The 22,611-nt window shown below is 46.8% G+C and overlaps 1 protein-coding gene across 5 annotated transcripts in view; it reads right to left on the bottom strand.

Moving 5' to 3' along the window:
• The window catches only part of ASIC2 (acid sensing ion channel subunit 2), a 416,878-nt gene that overhangs the window by 22,481 nt on the left and 371,786 nt on the right, over positions 1-22,611 (bottom strand). For all 5 annotated transcript variants that reach the window (XR_015946498.1, XR_015946497.1, XR_009558458.2 and 2 more), the window contains exon 3: positions 12,839-12,966. Coding sequence is in view for 2 of the 5 variants with exons in the window: in XM_088654597.1 (XP_088510723.1) it covers positions 12,839-12,966 (128 nt within the window). In the remaining 3 variants the exon portion in view is untranslated. The remainder of the gene's footprint in view (positions 1-12,838; positions 12,967-22,611) is intronic.

Here is a 22,611-nt window from a genome sequence, read left to right as displayed (position 1 = left end):
CTGCCGCCGTTTAGTCATCTGGAGTGGGGAGCGACACCCATATGTTGCAGACAGCATGATAAAGAAGAATAAATAATTGCCATCTCTCCTGACCTCAGCGTCTGCACCAGCCCTGCTTCCACACAAATCTTCTAAGTTGTTTAAATTGCGCTCACAACATAGGTGATGGGATCGGAAATGATGGAATGATCACATATTCAGTTTCTGTGTTTCTCGCTTAGCCAGCCTTGGCTTTGAGCCACGTCGCTTCCGAGTCGGCCCAACGTCTGTGGGGAAGGCGCAGATTGAATGCTTAATTACACCCTCCTCGATGTGCCTTGATTGACAGAGGTGGGGAGAACAAGGAGTTTGCTTTGCTCTTGTAGCAAATGCACTGATGCACACGGTTCCCGGCGCTGGGCTGTGGCCAGGTCTGCACTTGAAGTGTGTATCTTTGGTGCCCCTGAGGTCAGTTGCTCCCCGAGCTGGAGTAACAACTTGTCAATCAGGCAAAGGTAAAAGGCCCACCCAATCCGAACGTTTCATACTGGCTGCCAATCAGAGGGGTTGGTACTGCAAAGCCCTGCTTCCTTCTACTCTATTCTCTACCTGGGCAAGCAAGAGGTCTTAAGAAGAACATTGCAGCCAGTCAATGATGCAAGTTAAGGGTGGTGAGGAGACATGGGCTGGGGAGAGTCCTGAGGTTTGGAGGGCCATTTAGCCCCCAGGCATGAGGTTCCCTCACCCTATTACAGTGGGCCAAACTATGTGTCTCCTCTGACTGGCAGTGGATCTTCAAGGCCTCAGGCAATGAGAGGTCCTTCCTATCACCAACCTACCTACCACTTGGTAGGTAGCTTTCTGTATGAAACAAAGCATATGTCCCTACTACTGCTAAGCTACAATTCTGAGTATGTTGGTGGCCAAGCCTCACTGCCTTGGCCCGGCATTTTGGCCGGCCCTACCATTAGGTAGAGTTAGGCAGCCACATCAGACGGCAAACACAGTGGTGTAGGGAGTGGCAACAAGACAATGAGGTATAGAGTGTATATATCACATGGCCTGTCCTGCGTTCACCTGCTGCATCCAGGTGACATGAAAGACTCTGCTCCAACCCCAATATTGAAGGAAGATTCAACTGGTCAGCTTCAGTGCATGGAGGGGGGGCACTGCCAACTTGTCCTTTGCAAACTGTGTTGGCAAAATATCTTATCCTTGCTGCTAATGGCACTGTGGGTTGGATCACGTCAAGGGCTGTAGCTGGAAAGCATCTGCTTTGCATGCAGAAGGTCTCGAATTCAATCCAAGGCCTCTCCACTCAGTGCTGGGAAAGGTTCAGTCAGAATCTCCTGCCTGAAACCAGGAGAGGTGCTGCCAGTCTGTGTAGGCAATACTGAGCTAGAAGGGCCAGACATAAGGCAGCTTCTTGTTCTTATCAACCCAATTTGGAAACCTGCTACGGTGTAAGTAATCCTCTCTGCAGAGATAAGCCATTGAGAGGAAGGGGAGCGTCACATCTCAGTTCCCACAGCCTCCAAGGCAGGCAACTTTTCCTCTGCTGACGGCTATCTACTCAGCTGCTTGCAAGGGGAGGGAATCACACTGCGAAGCCCCCAAATAATTACATTGCTTTTGCCATTGCGCTCCGATCAATGGGCCTCGCCATCTCCCTTGTCGTGTCTCAAGCAATCGCATTATCACCCGAGCGTGTCTCCATTAGCAGCATCTTAAACAAGCATCGCGGAAAGAGAGATGAGGATAGAGAGACACTTCGTTCCCCTCAAAGCCACTAGCTGGGGCTGAAATGCTCTGTTCAGGTGGCATTTCAGGTGGTGAGGGGTGTGAGAGAGACCAAAGCCCTAATGGGCTGGCTGGGGCTCACAGGAGATGCGGTCTAAAACATCTGGGGGGCACCAGGTTGGCAAAGGCTGCCCAGTTCCCAAGGTCCTTTCATGCTCCCTTCTGAAGAACTACACATTCCCACGGCTGGGCTGGACGACTGCTCAGTGGGGTCCTTAAAATAATAAGCAGTGATAACAAGCTAAATGGAACCGGCAACAAAATGTTGCAGCGCAGAGTGTTGCTGTTAAGGATTGTTAGCCACTTTGTTGCGGTCATCCATCCCCATGTTCTGTTCTCCACAGGTAGCCAGACAGCGCCCCTTCTAGGGCCACTGAGCACACTCAGTCCGCATGGGACAGTTGTTGAGGTTCATCACATGGTGAGTCTCTTTAAAGATATGTATTTTTTGTGCTTCTGCAAACCTTGAGGCTGCCCGAAGTCTGCTATTATATATGGGCAGAGCCATTTGGTTACAAAAGCAATGGCACTCATAGCCTGAATATCAGCTGCAGCTGGGAAAGACAAGAAACTGCCTTATACTAAGTCAGACTCATTATTCCATCTAACTTAGTGCTGCCAACAGCAGGAGCGCAGGACCTTTGCTCCTCCAGGTGTTGCTGAACTACAACTCCCATCAGCTCCAGCATCCGTGGCTGATGGCCAGGGATGATGGGGGTTGTCGTTCAACAACCTCCAAAGGGTCAAAGGTTCTCCACGTCTAGTTCATGTTGACTGGCATCAGTTCTTCAGGGCTTCCAGCAGGGGTCTCTCCCAGCCACTCCTGGAGATGCCAGAGAATGAGAACTTGGGACCTTCCGCATGCAAAGCAGAAGCTCTACCACCAAGCTATAAATACAGTAATAAAATTATAATTATACAATTATAATTACTTAGCATTTATATGGCTTATCTTAACACGTTCAAAGTGCTTTGCATATGATAAAAAGTAGGTGATAACCAGTTTGTGGGCCACTGACCAGCCTTGTCGCTTTCTCCATGGGATCTGGCATCAGACCAGAATGTGACACCCACCGCCCAAAAAGCATGTCCAACACCTATCAATTCCCCATCACACCCAAGTGTCAACCTACTAAATCCAGGACTCACACACACTGTGGAGACATGGCCTGCAAAGCAAACTAACTTCAGGTGACTTAAGAGAGACTCTGAAGACACTGTAGCACCTCTAGACACCTGCCACTTATTTGGCTTCCCTGGGGGTGAGTTGAGGCAATGAACGAGTGATTTATTTATTTCTGAATACCGACAAGCAAACAGCAGCCCCTTACTCTGCCCACAATGGCCCAAGTCCCTGCCTCCCTGGCTACCCAAATCTTTCTCGAGATTGTTCATCCAATCCTATTCCAAAATCTCAGAGTGCTTTAACATTTAAAAGCAAATTCCAGGAGAGAATAATACAGGACTTCTAGTGCGTTTACATCCTACGTTTTAATTACTGCTCTGTTTTAACAGAACTGTTTTGGTGTGCATTTCAGTTATGGAGGCTTATATTTTAATGCTTCTGCAATTGGGTTTTTATTCTTCCAAACCGCTTAGATGCCTAACTGGGTATTAAGCGGCATATAAATAAATAAATAACTAAATCAGCAGCAACAGCAACCCACAGATAAATAAGGCAAAATTTCCCTGTAGAAATAATCCAGTATTAAGTACAACCCCACACTATCTTCTGAGCCCACATTAACATGGACCTTCTCTCACAGTCCTGGTGTCATATCTCTCTCATAACACCCCACCCATTTCTGCCCCTCCAGAGTTGAGGCCCTCTCTCTCTCTTTATCAAGTTATCTTAACTGCATGCTGTCCACAAACACGTGTAATGTGCCTCAATTCTTTTTTTTAAATTTTAATAAGGATGTTTAGCTTTGGGAGAGGGCTATTGGGTTAGGTCTCAGTCCCTGAGTTAGGCTGGGACAAGACCACCCAACGTGGTCCACTGCAGGCTCAGGTTCACAGCATGATCACACCAGCAAGTGGCGCTTTGGTCTAAACCACCGAGCCTCCTGAGCTTGCTGATCCTAAGGTCAGCAGTTCGAATCCACAAGACAGGATAAGCTCCTGTTGCTTTGTCCCAGCTCCTGCCAACCTAGCAGTTTGAAAGCATACCAGCATGAGTCGACAAATAAGTACCACTGGTGGGAAGGTAAACGGCATTTCTGTGCGCTCTGGCTATTGTCACGGTGTTCCATTGCGCCAGAAGCGGTTTAGTCATGCTGGCCACATGACCCAGAAAGTTGTCCGAGGACAAATGCCAGCTCCTTCGGCCTGAAAGCAGAGATGAGTGCCGCACCTCAAATTCCAATTTGACTGGACTTAACCATCCAGGGGTTCTTTATTTTTTAACCTAGCACCAGACAGTAATGCTGCTGACCTCAACTGAAGGTTTATAAGGCCTGGGCTCCCAGATTCCACCCCAACTCAGCTGCGGGTGTTTCCCAATAACCTTTTACTGTTGATGAATGCACTTGCTCCCAACGTACCCAAGTAGAGTGGTAAATAAAATAAAATAATAAACAACACTGGGCTCTTTCACCAAGCAGCTGCCTGAGCCTGGACCTTCTGTAGCTGATTCTCTCCCTCTGGCTTGATCAGAGGATCCTCTGCCAACAGGTGAGATAGGAAATAGCTTGGGAATGCTTCTGGGGCATCTCCTGGAGGCAGGCCTGGTCAGGGCTTCCCTTGGAAAAACCAGGGGTTTTCTGCAATTGGGGGGCTCGGTCTGCTCTCCTAGGTCCTCTGGCTCTGGGCAGTCTGTATGTCCAATGAAGTTATGTGCTGCCTTGGGCTGGGTCAGGAAAGCTTTCAATTAACAACAATCAACAATCGTGCCTTGGATTAACCTCATTGGCTACCATTGCGCAGGGCTCAGCATGACAACTATTTTGAGCTGAGAAGTGGTAGTGGTGAGGTGGTACTTAACCCTTTCCCCATCCACATTTCTCTGCACCAAGCTACCTTCCACAAGTGACTTCCCCCATCCCTGTGCTACGGGAAATTTCAACTGAGCACCTGCACATAGTGTACAGTAAGCTCCACATCCATAACACCCCCATGAAGAGTGTTCTCCTCACTTTCCCACACCCATTCACAGCACAATCTTTTCACCTGAGAGCGCTACTTCTCACTCTCTTCATTACATGCCACCCTTTTGTCATGATTTCAAGGTGGTTTAAAAACATCCTCTGTCCTACACATTACACCCAAACGTGTGTGTTACAGCCCAGAATTCAATTTTTTGAAAAAAGAAAGGAAGAGAATAAGCTTCTGGAGGGAGAAAGTGAGAGCGGAAGAGTGAGGCTGCTCTTTCCATGCTCCAAATAGCTCCTGTCTTGCTGCTCCTCTCTCCAACATTTCTATTGCAGTTACGTCCACAGCACATATTTAAAGCACAGGCCTTCCCCCAAGGAATCCTGGGAACTGCAGTTTAAGGGTACTGGGAACTGTAGGTCTGTAAGGGGTAAATTACAGTAGCCAGGATTATTTGAAGGAAGCCATGTGTTTTAAATGTGTGGCGTGGAGGCAACCTGTATGTTTTCAAGCTGGCGGGAGAAGGGGGGGGAGAGACTTGGAACAAGAAAATGACAGGCAACGAATGGATTAATCACCCTTCCTCCCTGCTTCTCCACTTTCAACTGCTCGCCCCCTCCTGAAGCTGCTTTTTCCAAAAACAGTAACAAGCATCAGGGATCTAATATGCATGTTCTGCATACCACTGTGCAATTAGCTCCTTCACAAGCGGCATGTTTCTGCTGTAGCCCATCATTCTTCTCCCCCATAGAGAGTTATGATTCTGATGCCTCTGAACACCAATTGCTGGGAACTGCAGGTGTTGTTGCACTCATGTCCTGCTTGCGGGCTTCCCATAGGCATGTGGTCAGCCACTGTGAGAGCAGGATGCTGAACCAGGCGGTCAATCAGCCCGATCCACCAGGAGCTTCTCTTATGTTGTTACGGCTTCTGCATGCTGCCATGCCTGGACCATAGAAGGGAGCTGTTTGCCTGTCACTCCCTTCTTCCCTCAAAGTTGCGAGCAGGCAGCCTCTGCCTTCTGCTCAGAAGTGAAATAATGGCGAGAAAATTGTGTTCGTTAATGAGACACCGGATGGGATCACACAAGAAGCGTTGCTTCGGCACTTGTTAAGGCATTCAAAAGCATCCTTGGCGCACCTCTCAGCGTGCCATTCAGGCTGTCATTCGCTGTGCCACAGAGCTATTCGAAAGTAAAGCAAGTTCCCTCTCCCTCTCTTCTAAGCATCTCCCAAAGAAGGCAGCTCACGAGGTTCTTTTGAATTTGCTCCCTTCACACCTCCTTCTCTATGGGGAATTTAACATAATGTGTCTTGGCAAAATCGGCTTTGCTGCAAAGACCAGAGACGGCCGGTTTATACAAGTTGCAAAATCAAAGTGGTGACCGGTTCTTGGATTGAATCACTGCAGGATGCAGTGGGGGTTGTGTGCCTGAATGTTCCCCCAACCCAAAATATCTCCCTGCAGATATAAATATAGCATGTCAGAGAATAGATTCATGGCCAAGATGTTATTTTTCCATGTACATTTTTCTTTCTTTCTTCTTTGCAGGATGCCATTCAAACTGCCCCAACCCAGTACACACCTTGAGATGATATAGTGTGAGAAAACAACATGATTCCATTCATAAACCAGGCACAGGCAAACTTGGCCCTCCAGATGTTTTGGGACTACAACTCCCATCATCCCTAGCTAACAGGACCAGTGGTCAGGGATGATGGGAGTTGCAGTCCCGAAACATCTGGAGGGCCAAGTTTGCCTGTGCCTGGTCTAACAGTTGGAGATGATGGATAATGGAGATGAGGATCACAAAGGAGCTTGAAACAGATGAAAGGCTCTCTGCCCCTGGTGCTGATGCAACACCTGTGGCCTGGTAGATGCTGTTGGACTCCCACTCCCACCAGCCCCAGCCAACATGGCCAATGCTCAGTAATGATGGGAGTTGGAGTTCAACAATACCTGGAGGGCTACAGCTTCTCCAAAGCTGCTTTGCTAAGAACATGGGAAGACCCCGCTGGACCAAGCCAGTGGCCCATCTAGCCCAGCATGCGGTTCTCACAGTGGCCAACTAGTTGCCTGTGAGAAGCCTGCAAGCAGGATTCGAGCACGAGAGCACTGTCCCCTCCCGTGGTTTCCAGCAACTGGTATTCAGAAACACTGCTGCCTCCAAATGTGAGTGGCTGGTAACATCGCTCCTTTTACCCAGCCCTTCCATTGCTGCTGCTTTCCCCAATCCCTGCTTCTCTGCCCTTCATTATGGTTCGTCCTGTGCCCCACAGCATCCTTGTGAACTGACAGGCAGCTGCTGCTGTCCTTCACTCCTCTTCCACCACCGCTGCCCTTGAGCTAATGGGGCAGCAGCAATGGCAGCTTCTCCTCCCCCTCTTTTTCTCACTGTGAGGAAGGGGGTCATTCCTCAAAGTGTGGAATGAGGGTGCAGGTGCCCTGGGGAGCCCCGCAGGAGCTGGGGCGGTGGAAGCCATTGGGTTAATGGGCTAGTGAGTGGATGTCTTGCATGCCCCCCCCCATTATAATCTACCACCCTACTGCTTGAGGGAATTGCCTCAGTTTGCCTAATGGCCCCGAGTCTCCCTCTCTCTATCCATCTAGCGTCTTTGCTCTTTTCTTTCAAGTCCCTCCTCTCGAAGGACAATGCACACATTATATAAGGAAGGGGTGATGCCATGACCTCAGAGTCAAGACACAGAGTCAGAAGCTGCAGAGTCCCAGGCTAAAGAAACAGACCAAGTACAGTGGTACTTCAGGTTACAAACGCTTCAGGGTACAAACTCCGCTAACCCGGAAACAGTACCTCGGGTTAAGAACTTTGCTTCAGGATGAGAACAGAAATCGTGCTCTGGAGGCGCGGCGGCAGCAGGAGGCCCCATTAGCTAAAGTGGTACCTCAGGTTAAGAACAGTTTCAGGTTAAGAATGGACCTCCGGAACGAATTAAGTTCTTAACCAGAGGTACCACTGTATCTAACCCTGAGCCTGGTGCTGGTGAGCAGAGGTCACCCGGCAAGAGTGATGCCAGAGTGAGGCTTTGAACACTGGTCTACCCAGGTCCTGGTCTGGCCCTCTATAACCACTGCCCCACACCAGCTCTCATCTGCCCAATGTAGGCCTTCTGGACCAGAATCCCCATTTCCATTCTCCCCCCAAGAAGTAAGCCCACAGCATCCCAAGAACTTTTCCTTTTTTCCTCAGGCTCTGAACATTCACCAGGACGAGTCTCTGAGGCGCACTTCAGCCATCCTCCCCAATATTGCCACAGCATCTCTAACCTGTTGCTTAATTGAAGCCTCTTAAATTTTTATGGCCAAATTGGCAGAAATGGCTGCTTTAGGGAACATTTCATCTCTTTAACATGCCTGCCTTTGGCGGAATAACGAGGAGCAATAGAAGAAAGGTTTCCTGAGCCCAGGCGTTTGTTCCTTTTGTAACTGGTGTGGACAGTTTGCGTCCCCAACAAAGGATTTGTTTTGTTTTTGAGCAGGAGGCTTTTATCAGCATCCCTCCTTGCTCCAGCTGCTGCACGCCTGACAAAGTCACCTGCAAACGCCTGGAGGCCCTTCCAGTTGCTTTTATCAGGCAAGCCCCATGGGCTGCTTTGCTCGTGGTTTGTGGGTGGTGGGTTAGGAGCACTTAGCAAGGTTTAGCCACACACACACACACACACACACAGCTCCTCCTGTGTGGAAACTGTTTTGTCCTTTTCTCTCCCCCTCACCCCCTTGTTAGAAGTAATGAGGACAAGCTGTGCCAGGGACAGAGGAAAACAACAGCCTCCCACTGCATGCCAGACGCAGCCCTGACGCGACTTGCTCCTCGTTCTGCATGTCCCTGAGCTGGCCATGAGAAGACAGAGAAAGCCAGAAGCTCTTCAACGTGATATAGGTGCTGGAGAGAGTACACTGGAAACTTGGGGATATTTTCACATGAAGGTTACAGCAGTCTGCACCTACATTTCTTGAATTCTTCTTCTACATAATCATCATTATATCTCTTTATAACAAAAATGGAATGGTCAGAACGCTCATTCGTGTCACAGGTGCCTAACTTGTGCTTACTTCCTCCATGTGATCACATGACCATAAATAACGAGAGTCTCAAAGGCAGGGATGGGGAGCCTGTGGGCCTCCCTAGATGTCAGTGGACTCCAGCTCCCATCATCCCAGACCACCCTGACTGGGGCTGATGGGAGCTGAAGTACAACAACATCTGCAGCAGGGTGGTGCAACACAAGGCCTCGATTTTTTGGCGGTCCCCGGCAATATTTGATGCCCCCGCCAAAGGCTGCTTTCCCAAAGCTGGGTAAGTGAAGCACTGGGCTTTGGGACAGAGGTATGAGGGCTCTGACAAGGTCCTAGAGTCCTCCCTTCCTCCTTCCCAAAGCCTAATTAGTGCTTTCTCAGGTTTGGAAAGAAGGTGGGAGTGCTCTAAGACCCTGCCAGAGCCCCATGTCTCCTTCACAAAGCCCGGTATGTTGCTTAGCTGGCTTTGGGAGGGCAGCACAAGGGCTGGGGGTGTCAATATTTGGCCTTGTGCCCCCCCCCCCAACAAGGCAGTGTGAGTGCCAAAGAGCAGGAAACTCTTGAGAACTGCATCTCTGTGAGGGGACTAGGGGTCACAGAAGAATTCTCAGCACCCTTAACCAACTGAAGTTTCCAGGTTTTTTTTCCCTCGGAGCGGGGGAGGGGAGTTGTGGCTGTTCAAAGTGGTATGATGCTGCGTTAAATGTATAATGAAAAAGGGGTTTGGCCATTTCCTGCAACAGAGTCCAGCTTAAAGCTTTTCTCAAACATTCATAGCCTCATCTGCCATTGACTTTTCCTGGTGCCTCCTTCTTCCTTCTCTGCTCTCTTTGCCTGGAAAGCCTCCCCCACTGGAATCGCCCAGCCCCTGCACTGCCCCCCCCCCCCCCGTCCTTGTCCTGCTGTTTTCTTCTTCTCCTTCAAGTTCCGTGCCAAAGCCTTTCATGGATCATCTCAGCCCTCCCGCAATCTGCCTCTCCAGCTGCCCTATGATTGCCCACCCCTTTTCTTGTCTTGCAGGTGTGCCGTTTTCATCAATATGGCCATAAAGGTTTCCTCCAAGACAGAGAGGGACGCAACATTTCAACTTGACAGTTTTCACAGCGAATGTAATTGGTCCTAATTGGGACCAGAGTGATCTTACCTGCCCTCCAGACACATATATCCAAATGGTTATTATTAAAAATTTGCATGTGGATGAATGAATAAATGGTGTAGAATTCAACAGAGTTGGTTTCTCTCCCTCCCTCTCTGTCTCTATGTGTAAAACAAGTTTAGTGAAGAGGTGGTAAATTTACATTCACAGGTCTTGAGACTCAGAGGTTGGCTGTGGGCCCACAGCACCCAATACTGGGCGCATAGGGATAATTATGGGTTTGCAGGGGAGGGCCCTGGTAATATGGTGCCCTGTGCGGGCAAGAATCTGGAAGGATCCTAGGCTCTGGAAGGATCCTAGTAAGGGCTTGCTGCATAGCTGCCAAGTTATCCCTTTTTTAAAGGGATTTTCCCTTATGCTGAATAGGCTTCCTCGTGAGAAAAGGGGAAACTTGGCAGCTATGGCTTGCTTCCCAAAGTTGAGCAAGCCCTTACTAGGCTTTGGGAAGGAGGCTGGAAGGCACTCCCTTGGTTTGGCACCCTGTGCGAGGGAACCTGTCATAGAATCATAGAATCATAGAGTTGGAAGAGACCACAAGGGCCATCCAGTCCAACCCCCTGCAAGCAGGAAACACCATCAAAGCATTCTTGACATATGCCTGTCAAACCTCTGCTTAAAGACCTCCAAAGAAGGAGACTCCACCACACTCCTTAGTAGCAAATTCCACTGCCGAACAGCTCTTACTGTCAGGAAGTTCTTCCTAATGTTTAGGTGGAATCTTCTTTCTTGTAGCTTGAATCCATTGTTCCGTGTCCACTTCTCTGGAGCAGCAGAAAAGAACCTTTCTCCCTCCTCTATATGACATCCTTTTATATACAGTATTTGAACATGGCTATCATACCACCCAGGGCCGTCTTAAACGCCCCTGCCGCTGTGGTGCGCCAGATCTCTCCGGCGCCCTCCCGCCCCGTTTCCCAGCGCGGTGGGCGGGTGGGCACAGTGGCGGGCGGGTGGGCAGGCACAGCGCGATCTCTCCGGCGCCCTCCCGCCCCGTTTCCCAGTGCGGTGGGCGGGTGGGCGCAGCGCGGCTCCCACAGGCGCAGCTGCGCGGCGGACCGGCGGATCGGCCGGCCAGCGGGCGGGCGCAGCTCGCAGCGCCTTTCTGGCGGGCCGGCGCCATGGTGCCCTGCACCACCGGGGGTCTACCTAGAGCCGGGCCTGATACCCCCCCTTAACCTTCTCTTCTCCAGGCTAAACATACCCAGCTCCCTAAGCCGTTCCTCATAAGGCATTGTTTCCAGGCCTTTGACCATTTTGGTTGCCCTCTTCTGGACACGTTCCAGCTTGTCAGTATCCTTCTTGAACTGTGGTCCCCAGAACTGGACACAGTACTCCATCGCGCTGCCCTTAACCCGCATCTGCTGTTTGTAATTACACATCTGCTTCCGACAATACACACAGTGGTTGCAAAGTTTGTTAGCACTTCTAAGTAATTTCAGTTCACTGTACAGAATGCTTCACGGTCAGGATTGGACCATTCCTTATCCTCCACTTGAATCACTGAGCTCTTCTGATGGGGCATGTTTGGTGATCCCACATGTTCCTCAGGTTTGGCTGGCATTTACCTGGGATTGACCCTTAAGTGTGCTAGGACTGCCCTGCAGTAAAGCTCTTTGCCACCCTGCTTGCTTTCAGGCATCTTCTGGAACTGTGTTATTTAGGCAGGCCTCTCAAAGCCAAGATGCCAACCAGCTTTTGCCAATGTGTCAGATGCTTTTATTGTTGCAACTGTAGTATTGTGTTTTTTTAATTTTTCGGATGTATAATGCCTTGTGATATTTTATATGACAGCGTGATCTATAAACATGTAAATAAAAATTTAAAATAAACAAAACAGTTAAACATTTTGCCATCTGAGATGGGAACTCCAAATGACATCCCCTGCTGTTTCAGGGGAGTCGTGCAGAACTTCCTAAAGGATGGTAGTGACTCCCGGTCTGCCTGTTTTATTAAGCATTCATCCTGATTTATTCGCACCAAGTTTACAGGGAGGTTAGATGACAGTCAACTATTTATCTATTCTGTCTGCAGGGAGGTTAGATGACATTGTATCAATCAAATGTTATCCCACACTTTCAAGTGCATTTCCTGTCATTTTCCTTATGGCAAAAAAGTCAGATTGTGTGTTTGTGTGTTGCAACAGACCTTCATTTTAAATGTTAATTTTGTTATTGAAACCAGGTTAGCTTATGTCTACTCTCTTACACAGTTTTCCATGGACTGGGTTTTTTGTGTGTTTTTTTTTACTTATTGATATGTGGTTATTTCTTTCTTAACAAAAGAAAAATTATTCAAAAGTTACAATACAGCATTTTCAATGAATATATCCCCCCCATAGACACCTCTGTGATGATGATGATGATGGCATTAAAATATCCTGTTCTTTCTATGTAATTGTTTCTCATTTGCTTTGAATTGTTATTGTACATTTGATACAGTGTGAGTCGCTTTGGGCACAATTGAGTGGAAAAGTGGCATACAAATAAACTGAGGGCGGTGAGGAAGGATGATGAATTGCACAACCTGAATTTGTCGGTGTGTGGTTGAATCCCACTCAAAAACAGCAACAATTTGGAAGCATTCTAAGTCTCATCAGCCAGACCTCTCCCCCATTCTGCCACTGTCCATGCTACTAAAAGATCTCCCACTTCAAGTGGCCTTATGGATAGTATTCTCTCAAATGGCACCTAACCGAGGCAGCCTCAGCCTCTCCTCTCTTCACGGCTTTAGAGGGAATGACTACAGAATGCTGAAATGTATGAGAAAAGCGGGACTCACTCTTTGCTCTTGCGTGGCTACAAAAGTCTGGAACCCAGGCGCCACGCCAAACCCAAGTTCCTGAACAAACGGTGGCTCAGACTGACTGTGGATCTGGACTTTGACTCCTGCTTCAAATGTTGTTTCATCTGCAAAGAAAACGGGAAAACAGTTAATTAGTTGGGGACGATCTTGTGCTTTCAACACTCAAAAAGGCGATGAGCTTAATCACTACCATAATCAGCACCCCTGCCATCAGAAATGGCAATATCCAAAATCCAAACAGCAATTTTCCAAGCTAAGGAACTTCTTATGTAGCTGCTGGCTACATTTCTCTCTAATAGCTAGAGTCCACATATTCTTGTCCTGTAATGTCTTCCATTTCTGGGCCAATTTGGCCCAGAAATGGAAGACATTACAGGACAAGAATGTGTGGACTCTGGCTATCACAGAGGAAATAAAATTATACATTTCTAAGGGTAAGGAAGACTTGAATCATTTCTGTGCGATATTGCGGTGGGATTTCATCTCTTAGGTCTCAAATTCAGATATACAAAACTCTCTTCCCCCATCAAATTGTGAAATCTGGCTTCCATCATGTGTTTTGCTGCTTTTATTCTTCTATATTATCTGCTCTTTATTTATTTGGAAACACAACCTTTGCATTGCTCCTATGTTTTGTAACTTTAGGTTTTGTCATTTATTTGCATTTATTATTTCTTGTTAATAAAATGATTTTTTTTCCAAAAACAAAAACAAAAAACCACACTCGAAATGTTGTGAGTTAATCAACACCATTATCATCCCTGACATCAGAAATGTTAATATCCAAAATCAGGCAGGGGGTATGTTTCAGGCCTCCAGGACACTCAAGTGTTACTGACCTTAAAGCTACTATCCTTGAATAAAGGCAAGTCAAAGGGAAGCTGCAGCATGAAACTGTTGAATTACAATTCCATCAACAGGTTCCATGCTAAAATTGGTGAACTGAATCAGAACAGAGGTTTCCTTTCGCAACACATGTGTCAATGCAACCTGGGGTTTCCCCAGCTTACCTTGCAAATAGCAGAAAGTGAAGCAGAGGAAACCCTGGACATGACAACTTCACATCATGCATCTTTTTCACTAGACATTACCAAGTAAACATGGTTATTAGCCTTTATTCACACATCCTTTCCCCATTCCACCACCACCACCACCAATTTGTCTGGTTGGAGCATTAGTCATTCTTCTCAAAATTCACTAAGCTGTGATTTGTACATAAAACTTCCCAAAATTGGTCTCAGCCTTAACTTTTTGCAGAATTGTGTGTGTGTGTTAGTGTAGATTTCATGTCATGCTTTTGGATTTGGAGGAAGATTTTTTTTTAATGCCTGCATTCACCTCTTGCAGTCCCCCAAGTTGCTCAGCTGTCTCCCTGCATTGCAGATGGCAGAGTTGTGCAAGCGACGCCACAGTTTCTATTTCACATTCTGGCAACAAAGATCCATGTTTTTTAAAACCCTTTTCCAGATCAATGTTTGTTCAAACCCCCTTGACACCCAGCCTGTTTCTCATTTGGATAATTCCAGCAGCGTGCTCACGAAATGCAGCAATGAGCTGGCTGTGGTGGTGGGTGGGTGGGTGCAAGTTCTCCACCACTAAACTTCCTTCTAAAAAGGCTTTTGCAGATGTGGCACAGAGGACAGCCTATTAAAACATAACCTTTTCAGACTCTGCCTTTCTGTCTCAAAAAAGCACAAAAACAGCTCAAAGATAAATAGGACATGGACACACACACAACAATAACACTCCCTTATGTAATGCTAAACAGCCTCTCCAGGAACCTGTTGCTTCCATGAACATGATCTGCCAGCTGGTGGGATTTCTTTTTGGGGGGGGGTAGGTTTTCAGTCAATCAGGGGGGTCAAGCTGATCAGTGACAGCTGGCTTGGAATCTAAGCCCTGTCTGAGCAATACTTTTTGCAACCAGGCCGATCCTTCTGTTGAAAGTCTCACTCCGCATGCATTTGTAAAAGGCGATACACCTTTTCACTCAGGCTGGCAAAAGCCTGACTGTTAAGACACATGAATTTATCATTACAGCTTGCCATCATTATTTTTTCATGGTGTTATTATGGCTCTCCAGTGTGCAAACATATAAATATTAAAGCCTGAGCCCATCCGTTAGTCAGCCGAGGAAAACTGTTGTGAGGCATAAGGATGAAGCATAGGAGAGGTCCAAGCAAAGGAAAGGAGAAAACTGGGATGAATGGATGAAGCTGTGAGTGCTTTCCTTCAAATCTGGGATGTGTCAAGGCTTCAGTAAGGGGCCTGTTTTTCCCCTCCGCCACACCAGGATTCAGCCATGGCACATTTAACAAGATAAAATTAGCTTACGTGCAGAGTGCATTCACCCCACAGCACTGTGAAATTACACCTTAACTCCAAACATTTTTTTGGAAATGGGGAGGGGCTTTCACATCACACTGAAACGAGGATGTCAACCCCATACTTCCAAGGAAGGTGAAGCGGAGAAGCCAAAGCAATGCCACCAAGCCTCACTCCAACTGCATTTCAATGCTTCCCTTTGAGTTGGCAACTGCGGGAAGAAGTCCAGAACTAGGAGAGGGCTCATTTAGATTGTGAGCTTGCAAACAGCAGCCTGGTTATTTTTTATTTATGTATGGTGTCTAATAAACACGGGGATCGTTGCAAATGATAAATAACAAAGATGACAATGACAACTTAGTTAACGTCCCAGAAAGACAAAGTGTCAATTCCCTCGTGAATCTTCCATGCTCTGTTGCTCCCATTTCCTTTCAATGGTGCTGGTGCAAGAGGAAGAACGTTCTCAAAGGATTGTGCTCTCTTGGGTCAAATCTGCCTCTTGCTCTGCTGCCCTTAGGAGAAGATGTGAGCTGAAATGGAGAAGGCATGTTTCAAGCACACAAAATGTGCTCTCTCCTTTGACAGGTTGGGGTTTTTTTTTTTGGCACTCCTTTGTGAAAGGAATCGAAGCTGTTTACAAGCGGGCATCCTGTCGGTGGAGAGAACTGGGCTAGCGCTCTGTCAACCTGATGCCTAGCTGAGGCAGAAGGTGACTGGGGCGTGCATTTGGGTGCAGTGATGGCACCAACCTAGATGGCTTTAAAAGAGGATTGGGTGAATTCATGGAGAATTAGACAATCAGCGGCTACTAGCCATGATAGCTATGCTCTGCCTCCACAGTTCAGGGCAGCAGTGCTTCTGAATACCAGTTGCTGGAAACCACAGGAGAGGCAGAACGCTCTTGTGCTTGAATCCTGCTTGCAGGTTTCCCATAGGCACCTGGTCAACTGCTGTGAGAACAGGATGCTGGACTAGATGGGCCACTGCCCTGATCCGGCAGGGCTCGTCTTATGTTCTTAATACATGCATGCCTATCTAAATGTGGATGCCACCCATCCTCACAGCATTACTTGCCTAATAGGATTCACACCTTTACCCCCATCGAGCCCCTGCTGGTCGATCAGAGTGATGCATGAGCATCAAGGCCAAAGGGTTCCCAATCAGTGCTGGAAGCCATCAGCACAGCATGACAAAACAAGGAGAACTGGCGTGGTTGCCTGGTCAATGGGGAGGCATTCAAAGGAGGGAAAGGCAACAGGTAGGTTTTCTTTGCTATCAAGGATATCATCACACAACTAAATAGGTGGCCCTTTGAGACATCATGGTCACTATGGGAGTCATGATTGGCTGGGATCACACGGTCCAGAAATCCTTTCACGCACAGCCAAAAATGACACTGAAGTAACAGCAGATTGTGAATAAAGGGGCTGTTTAAATATGGGCACAAAAATACGCAAAAGGGTAGAGGGCAGTGTTCTTGTCCGGGCAGTGATCTCAGTTGGGTGAGGTTCTAGCATGGGCAGAGAGGGGGCTGCAAGGAATGAATTCAAGTCCCAAGAAGGGGAGCAATGTACATTCAAGCAACTCCAAGTTCCGGTTCTGGTAAGCCTGTCAGATTTCAATAAAGCCAAGTTAAGCAAAGAGGAGGTCAGCATCTAGTGAGGCAATATCCAAGCAAAACTGATAGCATCACAGAAAGCTCCACAAGAAGCCCAGGCTGAAGAGTCACATGAGCAGAGATAAGTTGGCTAAAATGTCAGTGAGGCCTTGTAGGGCTTCCAAGACAGAGGACCAGACAGCCATGGGCTGCAGAATCTCTCTTTTTAGAAAATTAAGTACGGCAAGGGACAGACTCAAAGATCTCCATTGGAGACCAATTGGAGACCAATTTGATGTTCACTTAGAAAGAACATATTGACTTGTGGCCAAGGCAGCAGATTTGGGCACATGTACTACTATCATGGTGGGGAGGATCTGTCACCCTTTTACATCCTTATTTGCAGCTGGCTGGTCAGCAACTGGGGTGGCAGTAATGCAACACTGAAAAAACAGGTGATCGTTGGGGAGGTCAATGATATAGGTCAGGCACTCCCAAACTTTGGCCCTCCAGATGTTTTGGACTACAATTCCCATCATCCCTGACCACTGGTCCTCTTAGCTAGGGATCATGGGAGCTGTAGGCCAAAACATCTGGAGGGCCACAGTTTGGGGATGCCTGATATAGGTAATAGCATCACTAGACTGCTAGTGTACATAACACACACACGCACACACAACTGGCCCCATCTGATGTAAGCTAAGAAATTGAAGGCAAGGCCAGCCTTCATCTTCTCTGCTTCAAGCCACATTGTAAAGTGAAGCTGTGATTCCTGACTCCCTGAGTAACAGAAGGTGTCGCAACTAACTGCATTACGCATGCCAGCTATTTTTAGCTGAGCAGATTGCTCTCACAGCCAAAATCCAGAGGCCATATGCCTCGAGGTGTATTATTAAAAAGCACATTATGTAATATCTAGGACAGGAAAGGTGCTGTCCCTGGAGCCTTATGGATAACTCACAAACCACAGTAAAAAAAAGTCAACCTTGTGGCATCATGCCCATCTTGCCAGAAACCAACATGGCAATTATGGAGACATACAGAGGGGACAGATGGATACCATCTCCCTGAAGTCCTTGACTTGGTGCTGTTGCCCATGAACAGGAGTGTGGGAAGTGCGCTGGGGAAAGGCTTTTCAACTTTTCATGGGAACACCCCAAGCTCACTGAGAGAAGGCTGATGTGTGAAATGCAACTACTGTATGTGATTTTGCATTCTCTTTGCTTCCCGCAAGCCTGGAACTCCCTCCCAGAATGCTCCTTTCAAATCCCCACTTTAAGATCTACCTCTTCTGTGAAAAATCTTTGGCTTAGCCCCTTAACCCCTATCCCCAAATGAAATCCAAGCAAAGCATAACTGCACAAGCTCTCATGCGCCCCTTGGCCACCTGCTTCTCTCCCATTCTCCTTGCCCTGTTGAAATTTGGATTGTAAGCTCCTCGGCGTAGGGAGGGTGCTGTGCCTTTTCACATAGGCCAGTTGAGCATCTAGTTGTTGAAAGTGTAGTGTCTCAAAGTGCTGAGGTTCAATATAGTGCGTATAATTCAGCCGAAGTTAAGAACTGTGAAGCATCACTGATTTCAACTGGAAAACTAAGCATAGGCTTAAACTTGCTAAGTTGAAATCAATGGTGCTTGGTTTTGCCTGAATTGTGCACATTGTATAGATAAACAAATACTGGATTTCATTTCACAGCTCCTTCAGTGCAGGCACCGGATCTATTGAAAGGTATGTCCCAACAGCTCTTTTGTGTAAACAGTGCACCATCTAGTCCTTGAATCATGAGGCAACACCACTCAAATGGGCTCCTATTGACTTTTTGTGTAATGTGCACCCTAAAACAAATAATCTTTGCCAATATAAGGACTACTTCACTTCAATTTCAGCTCTCCAACAAGTCACAAGCAGACATGGATCTTAAGGCTGTATGGTTTTTCTACAGTTAAGAAGGAGCCCCCTCTAACAACAACAACAACAACAACAGAACCAGGGATAGGCAACAAGGTGCCCTCTAGAGGCTGTTGGATTTCAAACTACCATTGGTTCCAACAGGTTTGCCAATAAATTTTTTTTGGAAGGGGGTGTCCAGGTAAGACTCTTTCCGCATAATCAATCGCAAGATGCAGCATACACACACCATTTGAATGGCAATGCCCATCAACTTGGGGGTGGGCTGGTCCCCTCAAATATTTTATTGGGGGGCTGAAAGCACCTTGGCCCCTATTAGTTGGCTCCTATGGGTCCCAGCTAGCATGGCCAATTGCCAGGCATGATGGGAGTTGGAGTCCAGCAACTTCTGGAGGACACCATGTTGGCTATCCTTGATATAGAGCATTTCAAGTATATTTCATATGCACATTCTCCCACCAACCCTTTTGGTTCGGCTAACCTTGGTGCCATGTACTGCAAAAAGAGGGTTGAGGGAGAAAGGTTAAATGGCTGGATTAAGTCCACTTGGTGAAATTTGAATTTCTAGCTCACAGTCTTAGCTGCTACTACACACCAGCTCTCATTCCTCAGTGCTGCTTTTGTGAGAGTAGTCGAAACCACAGCACTTGGCTGAGCCTTACCCTAAACATGTCTGCAAGTTCTGGTACTTCTTCCATCTTGCTGCCCCCTTATTCTTTTTTTTAAAAGTAAACTGGTGGAAATCCAGCCTAAAATAAGAATTCTCTGAAAAGCTCATGTGCTGCAGTTTGAATGCTGGCTGGTGCTAAAAACAGCGTTTTTTCGGTTCATTGCATCTCAGATTTTATTGTGTTGTTTTGCATTTTATTGTTCAATAAATACTGTATCAATATTTTATTGTTTTATGTACAATGCCCTGGACTCCATGTTTGGATGAAGGAATAGAAATTAAATTCAGATTAGAAAATTCGAAAAATAAAATAAATAGTTCACTGACTTATTTAGGGGACAGAGTGAACCGCACTGTGTAGATGGCTTCCATCTGCATTGGACCCCTGCCAGTCTCTACACATTTGGCTTCTCTCAGCTGGGTCTGTAATGTCTTGGAGCTTTGCGTAGAGATCCTGCACACTGTGGTCAGGCAGCAGATTAAGGAGACAGATGGGCTGTCACATATTTTGCGCCTAAAGGGCTAATGTATAACAGAATTTCAATGGACTATGCAAAAACGTGGTTTCTAAGGAGCAATGCAAGAATGAAAAACTGCATTGTCCAAAACTCACAGGAGAAAATAAAAAGCACATGGTACCACACACACAAAAATAATGTGCACTGCAAGTCTATGCATATTTACACAGGAGTCCTATTGAGGTCAATGGGGCTTATTCTCATTGTAACTGCAGAGACTGCCACTTACAAGGTGTCATGTTACAAACATGTTTCCATTAAAACTGAGCATAATATAGCCACTTACTTCGCAGACAAATTGCATCAAAGGGCAGGGATTGTGGTAATCACTTACTGTTCAGTTTTGGCCCTTTGGGACACTTTAGCTGCCTGCTGCCCAGATAATTCTGGGATCTTTGTAACGCAAACAACATAAAACGGGGCAGGCAGGGGAGGAGAGAGGGTAGTGGCACCTTTATTAGGACCAATCAAAATGTTATAGGAGCAAGCTTCTGAGTTCTCCAGAACTCATACCTTTCCATCAGGCCAGAGGCTAAATAAACTGGCAGACAAAAGGCAGGAACAAAAGGCAGACGAGACTGATGCTTGTCACACCCAATGCAGGCATAACTGGATTAGTCTCACCAGGTACAAGCCAGATTGCAGTTGCACCCAGGACTATAGGAACCAACTAGCAATCACAGCAATTCCCCCATTTTTGAAAATACAAAACCTTGGAGTCTCTCACAACTTTGTGACATTGTAGTTAAGACTAATGAAGGAGGTTGTGGGTTTGAATTCAGCCCCACCCTCCAATAGTGACCAGAAGAGCCACCAATGATATATGTCTCAGTATCTCCTTAGCTTGTGTTAAAAGAATTCAAAGTGAAATACTGTGCTGTATTGTTTTGCTTTTTACCTAACTTGGAAGATCACCTCCCTCTCTGGAATGCTTAAGTGTGATTCATAGCTTATTTTGTAGAGAACTGGCCTCTTAGTTTTTGAGTAGGACAGGCTGCACTTTGCCAGCCAGACAGTTAACATTTGGAAACATGACACAGACTGCTCTGCCAACCATCTGTACACATAAACAAAAAACCAGGCACAAGTTACCTACTGTACTAGGTACAGTTGGAGATGACAAATCAGGGCTTTAAGCTTTTCTAAACCCACCCGCCACAATCCTGCATTTCTCTGCGACAAAGGCTTGGACAGAGAAAACCATCCACAAGCTTTCATTCAGCTTTGCAAAGTAGATTCCTTGATGCGCAACCTTCACTGTGGCAGCTCTGAAAGTCTTGAAATATTCAACAGTCAAAGACTGATGGGCAACCCAGACTCATTAAGAAGCCAGCTGGAGGTAAATGTCATGCTCAAACGCTGCTCTGCTGTCATCACTCCTCGACCCCCTTCCCAAATCTTTCTTGTATTAAAAAATGTTTGTTTTAAAGGTTTTATTGATTTTGTCTTTGTTTTTAATGATGATGGCTTTATGCATGTTTGTTTTGAATTGGTTTGTGGCCTTTAGCCATGTTGTACCTATAATTTTGTTTGTACAACACTTGGAGAACTTGTGGTTTATACTTTTTCGAAAGAAAGAAAGAAAGAAAGAAAGAAAGAAAGAAAGAAAGAAAGAAAATCTCTTCTGATTCATTGCTCAGGTGCCCACCCGAGGTACTGCTCTCTCCAAAGAAACTTGCATGTTCAAAGGTTGGGTGTGTTTGCACCAATACTCGTTTTATTTCATTTCCCTGTTTACAATCTTAAACACGTCTACTCAGAAGTGCTGAATTCAGTGGCGCTTGCTCCCAGATAAGTGGGGTTAGGATTCTTACCTCTCTCAAAACAATTTTCACACAGTTGTCTATCGGTATCTTTCTCACCCCCCCCCAAATGGCAAATTCAGAGGTTTCTTTCTAATTCAATTAACATAGCATGGTGGTGTGCACTGCTTTTCTTGACACCAAAACTTTAATGTTTTACGCACGAGGTACATGCAAGCCTAACACTCACCTGTGTTAGGGGTGGGAAACATTTTTAACCCAGGAGCTGCATTCCCTTCTTGCCTACCCTTTGAGGGTCGCACAGCAGTGGCGGGCGGGGCAAAATGGTGGGTGGAGCCAAAGCTGGCAGTAGGAAGGATCAACTTGTCCCACACATACATGCACCACACCTGCATGCAGGACGCAGGTTGTATATTGCAGATTTTGGTCGAGCCATCCCTCTCAGGCTTCTTATCTAGGAGTGGGAGGCAGACTTAAATAATTTCCTTTCTCCTGGGAGCCATAGTTCAGTGAGAGCCTAGGGATGTCTAACGGAGAACTTTCATCACCTTGCCAAGATACATTAAAGTGGTGTAAAAATGATGTTTAAGTTATGCCTTGGAAATAATAGCTACCTGTCTTGCAGGATTCTTCCAAGGATGAATGAGTTAATTACTGTAATAGCAGCAGCTCCAAAGCTCTCTGCTTTCAGAGATCCCTTTCAACACTGAAATCTGTCTGCTGAGAAACTCATGTGCACCATAGAAAATGTTGGGTCGTTTAAGTCCTTTCAGGTGGAGGGCTGGCCAGGGCCGTTGAACCTCATTACCGCCTCAGGTGTGTGGGATGGAACACTGGGGCAGACAAGTCACAACAGTTCCTAGAGTGTCCACTAACAGGAACTCACCTGGAGGGACACTTGACTACAGGTCAGTTCCTGTTCCCTCAGACATGCAAATGAGTTGGATTAGACAAAAGCCCTAGCCTGCA

Source organism: Zootoca vivipara, chromosome 12 (genome assembly GCF_965207765.1).
Source record: "Zootoca vivipara chromosome 12, rZooViv2.hap1.1, whole genome shotgun sequence".
Classification (NCBI taxonomy): domain Eukaryota; kingdom Metazoa; phylum Chordata; class Lepidosauria; order Squamata; family Lacertidae; genus Zootoca; species Zootoca vivipara.
This window is presented reverse-complemented; position numbering and strand designations above follow the sequence as displayed.